The sequence below is a fragment of the Prunus avium genome, chromosome 4 (genome assembly GCF_965620075.1).
Source record: "Prunus avium chromosome 4, drPruAviu1.hap1.1, whole genome shotgun sequence".
Lineage (NCBI taxonomy): Eukaryota > Viridiplantae > Streptophyta > Magnoliopsida > Rosales > Rosaceae > Prunus > Prunus avium.
The window spans coordinates 19,674,889-19,687,228 of NC_142287.1; the positions used below are offsets into that span (position 1 = coordinate 19,674,889).

A 12,340-nucleotide genomic window follows, 5' to 3' on the forward strand; every position below is an offset into this window, starting at 1 on the left:
TTACTTCTAAATTCTAATTCTATGTTATAGATATAATCTCCGTCTATTGAGGAATCCTTTAAATAATTTTATTTGAGGGACGTCATTTAGGGTACCCTACTAATTTTTTTTCCAACGATCCAAACCATCTATTTTTAAAGTCTTCATTCATAAATCATCCTTACAAAAAATTAGACAAATCGAAAACCGTTTAGACATCTAATTGTGTCCTATAAAATCAATGAATACGGTGCTTCAAGATAATATTAAATTTTCAATAATTTAATTAAGTGGTCAAATAATATCGGTTTTAAGTGATTTTTACAGAGCTAATCTTCAAATGAATATCTAAAATATAGATGGTTTGGATTGATGAATTACAATATGGTGGGCTCTAAAAGAGAGAGATTATAATGGATTGGTCTACCCCTCTCTGTTATCAGTTCACATATTTCTTGGAACCAACAATTTTCAGTGTCACTTTGCAGCCATCTATGGCTATCTCCGTCATGTGAGTCTTGGGCACCACGTTAGCCTACTTTCCAGGAAAAAGCCACATTGACATTTGACTCGCCTTTCTCTGACTACACTCCCTGAGTCGTCCACAAACTAATCTCTCTCTCTCTCTCTCCTATATAACATACAAAAATCTTCATTTCAATACAAAACTCAGACCATTCCAACAAAAACCCCATTTACCAGAATTTCAGAGAGCCCCCAACAAAAAGCTCCACAAATTATGGAGCTTTTTGATTCTTCAAAGCACGGTACTCTCTCAGCCTTCTTCTCACACTACTCATCATCCATTACGTATCCAGGTACCGATTTTATTCTCAAACCGGTTTTCATACGTGGGTTTTCTGGCTCATTACACCTAGTTTTGTTATTTGTGTTGCTCGTCTCTTGGGTGTGGAAGAAATTCAAGGTGGGTGATGGAGAGGGTCCAAAACAGAGGTTTGGGAGCATTCAAAGTTGGTATTATAAGCTAACTTTACTCTGTTGTCTTGGTGTTTCTGGGCTCAGTCTTGTTTTTTGTTTATTGAACTACTTCTATTGGCATAGAAATGATTGGTCTGAGGAAAAGCTAGTGACCCTTTTTGATTTAGCCATTAGAACACTTGCTTGGGGTGCTCTTTGTGTCTACTTACATACCCAGTTCTCTAATTCTTCTGAATCAAAGTTCCCAAATTTATTGAGAGTTTGGTGGGGTTCCTACTTTTCTATCTCTTGCTATTCCCTTGTGATAGATATTCTTCTTTACAAGGAACACGTTTCCTTGTCCGTTCAATCTTTAGTTTTTGATGTTGTCTGCGTCATCTCGGGTTTGTTCTTTATATATGTGGGGTTTTGTGGTAAGAAAGAGGGCAGAAATACCGTTCTTGAGGAACCCCTTTTGAATGGTAATGGTAATGCCGAGTCAAATAATTCCAAAGGGGGTACACCTGTTACCCCTTATTCAAATGCTGGAATTTTCAGTATCCTTACTTTTTCTTGGATGGGTCCTCTAATTGCCCTTGGCAATAAGAAGACATTAGACCTTGAGGATGTTCCTGAACTATACAAGGGTGATAGTGTAGTTGGGTCCTTTCCAAATTTTAGAAATAAACTTGAGGCGGAGTGTGGTGCGGATGGCAGAGTTACCACATTTCATCTGGTGAAGGCATTGATATTCTCAGTCTGGAAAGATGTTGCCTGGACAGGATTATATGCTATATTTTACACATTGGCATCTTATGTCGGTCCATATCTAATCGACACATTTGTTCAATACCTCTACGGGCGGAGACAGTTCAAAAATGAAGGCTATGCTTTGGTTTCTGCATTTATGGTTGCCAAGCTGGTGGAGTGCCTCTGTCAAAGGCACTGGTTCTTTAAGGCACAACAGGCAGGAGTAAGAATCCGAGCGGTACTTGTTACAGCGATCTATAATAAGGGTTTGACCCTGTCATGCCAGTCCAAGCAGGGCCACACTAGCGGTGAGATTATCAATTTTATGACTGTTGATGCTGAGCGGGTTGGTGACTTCTCTTGGTACATGCATGATCCATGGATGGTCATTCTACAAGTTGGCTTGGCCCTAGTGATTTTGTACATAAATCTTGGTCTTGCAGCCATTGCAACTTTAGTTGCAACAATAGTTGTTATGTTGGCAAATGTTCCTTTGGGGTCCTTGCAGGAGAAGTTTCAGGAAAAGTTAATGGAGTCAAAAGATAAAAGGATGAAGGCAACATCTGAGGTCTTGAGGAACATGAGGATTCTCAAGCTTCAAGCGTGGGAGATGAAGTTTTTGTCTAAAATTAATGAGCTCAGGAAGACTGAGGCAGGATGGTTACGAAAGTTTGTTTACACGTCTGCCATGACCTCATTTGTTTTCTGGGGTGCCCCAACATTTGTTTCAGTGGTCACTTTCGTTGCTTGCATGCTTTTGGGGATCCCACTTGAGTCGGGGAAGATCTTATCTGCACTTGCAACATTCAGGATTCTTCAAGAGCCTATCTACAGTCTTCCAGACACAATTTCAATGATAGCACAAACTAAGGTATCCCTTGATAGAATTGCATCATTCCTTAGTCTTGATGACTTGCCGCCTGACGTTATAGAGAACCTTCCAAGAGGTAGTTCTGATACAGCAATTGAGATAGTCGATGGGAATTTCTCTTGGGATTTATCATCCCCTAGTCCAACATTGAAGAATCTAAATTTCAAGGTGAGCCAAGGTATGAGGGTTGCTGTTTGTGGTACTGTTGGCTCAGGCAAGTCTAGCTTACTTTCTTGTATTCTGGGAGAAGTTCCGAAGATATCGGGGACTCTTAAAATGTGTGGGACAAAGGCCTATGTTTCTCAGTCACCATGGATACAGAGTGGCAAGATAGAGGAAAACATATTGTTTGGTCAAGAGATGGACAGAGAAAGATATGAGAGGGTGCTTGAAGCATGTTCATTAAAGAAGGACCTGGAAATTCTATCGTTTGGTGATCAGACAATTATAGGGGAGAGGGGAATCAATTTAAGTGGTGGGCAGAAGCAAAGAATACAAATTGCACGTGCTCTGTATCAAGACGCTGATATTTATCTGTTTGATGATCCTTTTAGCGCTGTTGATGCTCATACAGGATCACACCTTTTTAAGGTATTTCATTTCCCTCTTGTAGTGTGATTACATCTAGTTTAAATTGAGTGTCCAAAATTATTTACATCATAGAATTATTGGCATATGCATCCGTAAAATTGACACTTCATTATTAATTTGTTTGCTTGATAATTGCACTACAGGAATGCTTGCTGGGTCTCTTGGGTTCAAAAACAGTAATCTATGTTACTCATCAAGTGGAGTTCTTACCTGCTGCTGACCTCATCTTGGTAAAAAATCCAGAGCTTTTCTTAGAATTATATTTTATAAGATGTGTTATTATCTAGTTAGTATCTGTCTGCTTAAACTTATTGTTTGTGATTAGGTCATGAAAGATGGAAGGATTACACAAGCAGGAAAGTTCAATGACATTCTTAATTCAGGAACTGATTTTATGGAACTTGTGGGAGCACACGCGGAAGCTTTGTCCGTGCTTAATTCTGCAGAGGTGGAGCCAGTTGAAAAAATAAGCGTTAGTAAAGAAGATGGAGAATTTGCTAGTACTAGTGGGGTTGTCCAAAAAGTAGAAGACACTGATGTTCAAAATTCGAAAACAGATGATTTACCAAAAGGGCAGCTTGTTCAAGAAGAAGAGAGAGAGAAAGGTAGAGTTGGGTTGTCAGTCTACTGGAAGTATATCACCACAGCATACGGAGGTGCTCTTGTTCCGTTTATCTTGCTTGGACAGGTTCTCTTTCAGGTCCTTCAAATTGGAAGCAATTACTGGATGGCTTGGGCAACTCCTGTTTCAGAGGATGTGAAACCTGCTGTTGAAACCTCTACACTTCTAACTGTTTATGTTGCTTTGGCTGTTGGAAGTTCTTTTTGTATCCTCTTCAGGTCCACATTGCTTGCAACAGCTGGGTACAAGACAGCCACTCTACTCTTTAGTAAAATGCATTTATGCGTTTTCCGTGCTCCCATGTCTTTCTTTGATGCCACTCCAAGTGGACGAATCCTAAACAGAGTAAGCAAAATATATTTCTAATATAGTGCCATATTGGGATATTCGAAGAGAATTACGTGATTTTTATGTACTTTCCTTCTTTGCTTTAAACAGCTACCACTCCCTCTGCTGCTGTACTGAATGCAGTAATCTCATCAATGTAGCTAATTGATTTCTTGCAGGCTTCTACAGACCAAAATGTAGTGGACTTGAACATGCCGGGTCAAATTGGGGCCCTTGCCAACTCAATGATCCAGCTTCTGGGAATTATTGCTGTGATGTCGCAAGTTGCATGGCAGGTTTTCATCATTTTTATCCCTGTGATTGCAATCTGTATCTGGTTACAGGTAACACTTCTTTGTCCGACTGCTCCTATCTTATACGTTTATCAATACATGAATTTCCACATGAAATCTAATATGGAAATGTTAGTGTTCCTTTAGTGTTAATTCTTTGTTGATCATGCACTGTTGATGCTCGTTATTCGTGCCTACACATGCCCTACCTTCTATTTGATGTGGAACTGAGGAACTTGGCTTCCTTATTTACACAAAAGTTCACTAAGTTGATAAATTAACATTTTCTTCAACCTTTTTCTGCTACAGTTCTTAGAAACTTCTAAATTGACACAACATGGAACATGATTGACAATATGAATCCATATAACAAACCTAACTCCTGTTACAGCCAGCAATTTATATGAACTATGTTAAATGTGAAGAAAGATGCTCAAAATTTTTATATTCATGCAGCAATACTACATATCTTCAGCACGAGAACTAGCACGGTTGGTTGGAGTATGCAAAGCTCCAGTGATACAACACTTTGCTGAAACAATTTCAGGGTCGACAACTATTAGGAGCTTCGATCAAGAATCAAGATTTAGGGATACAAACATGAAACTGATGGATGGTTATGGTCGGCCTAAGTTTCATACTGCGGCTGCAATGGAATGGCTATGTTTTCGCTTGGATATGTTGTCATCTATCACTTTTGGATTCTGTTTGGTTTTCTTGATCTCTATTCCAGCAGGGGTGATTGATCCAGGCAAGTGATATTCATTTAGCGTGTTACTAATTATTCTTTTGAAAGCAAATGGTAAAGCAAATCTATGAATTCTCTGTTTTCTTATTTGTTTTTGGTATTTTACTCTGAAGGTGTTGCGGGCTTAGCTGTCACATATGGACTTAATCTGAACATGTTACAGGCGTGGGTTATATGGAATCTTTGCAATGTGGAGAACAGAATAATATCAGTGGAGAGATTACTACAGTACACTACCATTCCCAGTGAGCCTCCTCTTGTAATAGAATCGAATCAGCCAGATCGTTCTTGGCCATTACGTGGAAAAGTTGACATACATGATCTTCAGGTACTTGCTGTTCTGGTTTATTTCTTTCATAACATATGGGTTCATTCATGTGTGACTCGAATTTCATGTTTATATAGGTCCGGTATGCCCCACACATGCCACTTGTGTTGCGAGGTATCACATGTAGCTTTCCTGGAGGAATGAAAACTGGGATTGTGGGTAGAACTGGCAGTGGCAAATCGACTCTCATACAGACCCTTTTCCGAATTGTGGATCCTGCTTCTGGCCGGATTTTGATAGATGGTATTGATATATCTTCAATTGGACTGCATGATCTAAGGTCTCGGCTGAGCATTATCCCTCAGGACCCAACCATGTTTGAAGGGACTGTAAGAAGCAATCTGGACCCACTTGAAGAGTACAGAGATGAGCAAATTTGGGAGGTTGGTTGGTTTTACACTGATGAAAGGAAGCTTCTTCCTACTAAATGTTCTTCATTTATAGATTTGCAGTTCTAAATTCGTGGGACTAGTTAAAACGTCTTCTAATTTTTTCAGGCCCTGGATAAGTGTCAACTTGGAGATGAAGTTAGGAGAAAGGAAGGAAAGCTGGATTCTACAGGTTTGTTCTATGGCTTCTCTAAGATACAGGCTATATATGATGCACTAGATTCCATTTTACGTCATGGAAATTCTTTTGTTTATGTTCATATGGTTGCTGCAGTTAGTGAGAATGGAGAGAACTGGAGTATGGGTCAGAGGCAGTTGGTCTGCCTTGGCCGTGTGCTGCTCAAGAAAAGTAAGGTCTTGGTGCTTGACGAAGCTACCGCGTCAGTCGATACAGCTACAGATAATCTCATCCAGCAGACCCTTCGCCAACACTTTACTGACTGTACAGTCATCACTATTGCACATCGTATAACTTCTGTTCTTGATAGTGACATGGTTCTGCTTCTGAGTCATGGTTAGTATTGCCAAATGAATGCATTCAACTTCCTCTAGTTACCACTGAACCTCAAATTTTATTCATTTTTAAATGTATCTTTGTTCTTGTTGCAGGCCTTATTGAGGAATATGATTCTCCTGCAACATTGCTAGAGAACAAGTCATCATCTTTTGCTCAGCTTGTGGCAGAGTACACAATGAGGTCGAATTCCAGTTTTGAGTAGTTTGACTGAATTGAAATTCCAAATCTTCATTATGAACTACTCAACTTAGTAGTTGTTTTGATAATGACGAAACATCAGCGGTGAGGTCCAAAGAGATAGAACCGGGTGATCAAGTTAAAGGTTGCAGTGTATTTTAGGCTATATTCATCAGCAAATATTGTATGGTTAAGTACATTCAAGTAATTTTGATACTGAAAGTTCAATATAGGTGTGAAATTTTGTGGTTGAATAAAGTGTAATTGTAAGTTGATTGAACTCCTGTGCAAAACATCCTCTTTTTGAATAGATAAATGGCTCTGTAATTGGAAAATTTTGTAAGTAAATTGTCCCTCTACTTGTCCAAGACAATGCGTCGTAGACTATGTTAGAGTTAGATATTCCAAAACCGTATCACCAAAGACTTTGGTTAGCTACACTAAAGAAGGGACGGCACTGTAGGAAACCCACCAAATATTTTAATTTGAATGATTTTCCCTCTTTATTTATCTTTTATTTTATATTTTGCTCCTACTGAATGATTCTCCCTTTGAAAATCACAATTCCTCCACCAGATGAGTAGAAATTCAAAATTCTTTTGTTCAATTGGTGGACCACGTCATCTATCCGGCCATACATAAATAAGGGGATTACTTAATTTCACCCTAATTCAGGGAATCCCTTTGTTTGGGTGTCCAAATGAGTGACGTAGTCCACTCGCTGAAACAAAAAATTTCTCCTAAATGATGTATAAAAGAATTTTTTTTGGCATTATGGAACGTAGAAAGACGACTAAATTAGGGTTTGGATTAATTAGGGGATAGAGGGGAACCACCAATGACCAATGCTTTGCAAGTAGGCTCAAAAGTTGAGATTTGGGGCTAAAGTTCTGTTGCTGAATGGGCTAAAAGGCCTTCTAGCAAGCACTTCTTAACAAAAATCAAACCACAGAAACAGTTTTTTTTTTGTTTTTCGTTTTGGTCTAGAAAAATGGTACTGATTTTCCATTTGACAATACCACGAGGCAGAGCCTCCCAAATGTTACACAGATAGCAAACCAAATGGGATCAATCCAGAAAACACAAAGGAGAGACCCACAGAAACAGTTTTAATCCACTCCTTGAGCTGGGCATTGTAATGTGTCTTTGGTTTTACTCCACAGAAACAATTATTATCTGATATGTTTCTTTGGTTTCTATTTGTATTTTCCTTTTCCTCAGTTTTGCTTTGTACTGTCTCACTAACTGATGGAAAGTGAGTGACCATGGGAATCCTAGTCCAAGCTAAAGCTGTTAGGATCGGTTAGTAGTGCCAGAATGGGAAAACACGAACTCAAACAACAATACAAGCAGGAAGTAATAAAAGAATAGTGAAACCAAAGAATTTAATGTGGTTCGGCCATGCCTACATCCACGAGGCAACAATATAAAATTTTCTTCAGCTATAACAGAATAATGAGTACACCAAGAACAATCCTACCAAGCCACTTCCCAAGGCTTGATGTAAACAAACAAGAGAGTACAAAACAAACACCACTATACTCTCACACATTCTTGACCTCACTCACACAAGTAGTGGTATACAATATCTCACCCTCACCCTCTACATGGATTGAAACACCCTCACCCTCTATATGGAGTGAAAACCCTCACTCTCTACATGGAATGGAAAACCTCTCTCACCCTCACCCATGGAGTGAAAACCTCTCACACCCTCACCCTCTACATGGAGTGAAAACCCTCACTCTCTACATGGAATGGAAAACCTCTCTCACCCTCACCCATGGAGTGAAAACCTCTCACCCTCACCCATGGAGTGGAAAACCCTCACCCTCACTCTCTCCTGGAGTGGAAAACCCCTCTCACCCTCACTTGGAGTGGAACTCTCTCACTCTCTCTCCTGGACTGGTATGACTCTCACTCTCTCTCCCTGGAGTGGAAAACCCCTCTCACCCTCACCTAATGGAGTGGAACTCTTTCTTTTCTTATCCTCTCTCGGATGCCTCTCTCACTCTCTCTTCTTGGAGTGGTATGCCTCTCACTCTCTCTCCTTGGAGTGGTATGGGATTATTTGTCAACAATTGATGGCTGGTGCTAAGCCTAATTGATAGTGGTGAGTCGGTGCATTGGAGATGCAAAAAGGGAGGACATCATGATTTCTTATTGGTGGCTGGCTTTTGTCCAAAACGGTTTGGTGGAGGAAGATATTTCTTCCTTTGTTGGCTAGTATCATTGCATGGGCGGTGGCATGTGTGTTGGCTGATTTTTGGAGACAAAAATTAGCACCTCCTTTTTTGCTATATAAGGTGTGCTCGCATTGCACCAGGGGGTGTGCTGGGATTGTGCACCAGTGAGTGTCTTAGCCGCACCAAGGCTAAGTGGCCTCAGAGGGCATACCACTCCAAGGAGAGAGAGTGAGAGGCATACCACTCCAAGAAGAGAGAGTGAGAGGGGCATCCGAGAGAGGATAAGAAAAGAAAGAGTTCCACTCCATAGGTGAGGGTGAGAGGGGTTTTCCACTCCACAGGTGAGGGTGAGAGAGGTTTTCCATTCCATGTAGAGAGTGAGGGTTTTCACTCCATGTAGAGGGTGAGGGTGTTTCACTCCATGTAGAGGGTGAGGGTGAGATATTGTATACCACTACTTGTGTGAGTGAGGTCAAGAATGTGTGAGAGTATAGTGGTGTTTGTTTTGTACTCTCTTGTTTGTTTACATCAAGCCTTGGGAAGTGGCTTGGTAGGATTGTTCTTGGTGTACTCATTATTCTGTTATAGCTGAAGAAAATTTTATATTGTTGCCTCGTGGATGTAGGCATGGCCGAACCACATTAAATTCTTTGGTTTCACTATTCTTTTATTACTTCCTGCTTGTATTGTTGTTTGAGTTCGTGTTTTCCCATTCTGGCACTACTAACCGATCCTAACAGCTTTAGCTTGGACTAGGATTCCCATGGTCACTCACTTTCCATCAGTTAGTGAGACAGTACAAAGCAAAACTGAGGAAAAGGAAAATACAAATAGAAACCAAAGAAACATATCAGATAATAATTGTTTCTGTGGAGTAAAACCAAAGACACATTACAATGCCCAGCTCAAGGAGTGGATTAAAACTGTTTTTGCACATCAACTACAACTAGTTCTTGTAGCCGTGGCAAAGGGAAATGAAAACATTGCTACTTTCTTCACAACGGCTAGTAGTGTCGTTAATATTATTGGAGCATCGTGTAGGCGTCGTGATGCACTTAGAGAGCAACAACAAAAAGATATTATGAAAGCTCTTGAAATTAATGATCTTGAAACAGGGCAAGGGTTAAATCAAGAGACTACTCTTAAACGTCCTTGTGATACACGTTGGAACTCACATTATGATACTTTACTTAGTATTAATACTATGTTTCATCCCGTGGTGAAGGTGCTTGAATGGATTGTTGATGATGTCAACCAATATAATTTAGGTGAAGCAAATAGGTTGTTAAAAGAAATACAAACTTTTGACTTTGTGTTTCACCTATATTTGATGAGATTTATACTGGGAGCCACAAATGATTTGTCAAATACATTACAAAAGAAAGATCAAGATATTGTGAATGGGATGATGTTGGTCCAAAGATGTAAGCAAAAGCTACAATCCGTGAGGGATGATGACTTTGATGATTTGCTTGGCGAAGTATCAAGATTTTGTGGCAACAATGATATTGACGTTCCTAACATGGATGATTTATTTGTACCACAAGGGAGATCACGACGTAAAGCTTAGAAAATCACAAACCGCCATTATTATCGTGTGGACCTATTTCTTACTATCATTGATAAGCAACTAATGGAATTGATTAATCGCTTCACAGAGGTAAATACTGAATTGCTCCTTTGTATAGCATGTTTGAGTCCGGCTTATAATTTTGCAGCTTTTGACAAACAAAAAATACTTCATTTTGCTAAATTTTACCCTCAAGAATTTAATGACCGAGACCTCATGAAGCTTGAAGATCAACTTGGGCTTTATATTATTGATATGCAGAGCAGCACAGAGTTTTCATCATTGAATGGAATTACTGATCTGGCCGAAAAATTGGTGAATACAGGAAGGAGTAGAATATACAACTATGTGTATTTACTTGTTACATTGGCTTTAGTTTTACCCATTGCAACTACTTCAGTTGAGAGAGCTTTTTCAACTATGAATATTGTGAAAACACCATATTGCGTAACAAAATGGGGAATCAATGGTTGAGTGATAGCTTAGTTGTTTACATTGAGAAAGATGTTTTTTCTTGTATTAGTAATGCAAATATAATACGACGTTTTCATGATATGAAACCTTGTCGGCAACAATTGTAGGTTAATCGTAATGTTATTTTTTTAATTAAATATGAATAACATTAGTATTGTTTAAATGATAAGCATGTTTAGTGTTTTTTTTTTTTTTTTTAGCCCTTAACTTTTAAAAATTGCACCTCGGCTGAAAAATTCGCTGCTGCCAACATGGGAGGGACCACTTCCAACATCATTAGTAATTATATTTGACTCCATCATGGGATGGAATCCTAGTCCAAGCTAAAGCAGAAGATTTTAATTTCTTAACAAGCCAAGCTGCCCTACATATTAATTCCAAGAAACAGACCTTAACTTGTCTTTTAGAAATACTTGTATTCAAATGTAACCAAGCAAATGTTTTCATCTGCTGCTCAATTTTATCATCCTTAACAATTTCAGAAAATCTTGAGGAATTAATGATGGGGTGGTCATTGTCTTCTCCTCCACCGAAACTGTGCCATTAAAAGAAGAAATCAGTTTTTGCCATTTCACAGGGTTCATTCCAGTCAGTGGATGAAACCTACACCAGCTACGTGATGTGGTCGAAGACTCTAGTGATCAATTATCAATATGTTAGGCCTATGGTAGAAATCCCGAAATCGATATCAGAAGTCTCCAAAATCTTTAATAATTGGATGACGGCAGGTACATCGTATTGGAGCAAAGATTCATGGGATTTTCATGGCCATCCTTTTTGAATGGGACTCTGTTACTTTTGGACCACTGAAAAAGAAAAAGAAAATGTATACTACTCAAAAGTTGAAACAGCATTATCTCTATATAATTAACAATCTCACAAACCTAAACAAAAGTTTTACTTCCTTTATAATAATGAATAAACAAATGCTGTGTTGATCATAGGAGCTAGAAGAACATAATGTTTTCAGAATTCTAAGATTATTTAACTCATACCATCCAAATCAAACTTCAGATGCCTTGAGATTTGCTTGTCTGCCATTTTTGAAATAGACTGGTGTGGAAGATACAGTAGTAGATACCTTTGATCATCAGAATGAAAGGTTTTCTTTTGGAAATACCTGACCAACCTGAGAGAGAGAGAGAGAGAGAGAGAGAGAGAGAGAGAGAGAGAGAGAAATTCCATTAAGGAATACCCTTGTAGAGCCCACTCAGATTTCACTAATCCAAACCGTCTATTGTTTAGATATTCATTCAAAGATTATCTCTACAAAAAATCACTTAAATCCAATATCATTTCACCACTTAATTAAATAATTGAAATACAAGTACTTTCTTAAAGCACCGTGTTCATTGATTTTGTTGGTATCAATTAGATGCCTTAATGATTTTCAATTTGCATGATTTTTTGCAAGTATGATCTCTGAATGAAGATGTGAAAAATAAATGGTTTGGATTGTTGAAAACAAATTACGTAGGAGACCTTAAAGGGTGTCCTCAAATAAAATTATTTGAAGAATCACTCAATAGAAGAGGACTATATGTATAAAATAATTGACGATACATTCATGGTTGATGACTCTTTATAAAAATTTCTTGTA

The 12,340-nt window shown here is 38.8% G+C and overlaps 1 protein-coding gene and 1 pseudogene across 1 annotated transcript; both read left to right on the forward strand.

Annotated features, from left to right (window-relative positions):
* The first annotated feature begins 459 nt into the window (after positions 1-459).
* Positions 460-6,845, forward strand: LOC110762022 (ABC transporter C family member 3-like). The gene is made up of 10 exons (XM_088251908.1): positions 460-3,109; positions 3,253-3,339; positions 3,435-4,076; positions 4,238-4,402; positions 4,808-5,102; positions 5,213-5,427; positions 5,505-5,810; positions 5,925-5,988; positions 6,091-6,330; positions 6,426-6,845. Exons 1-10 carry the CDS (start codon positions 719-721, stop codon positions 6,533-6,535), a joined length of 4,515 nt encoding a protein of 1,504 aa, XP_088108034.1. The 5' UTR covers positions 460-718; the 3' UTR covers positions 6,536-6,845.
* A 2,614-nt stretch (positions 6,846-9,459) lies between these two features.
* Positions 9,460-10,847, forward strand: LOC148294983 (uncharacterized; annotated as a pseudogene).
* Positions 10,848-12,340: the final 1,493 nt, after the last annotated feature.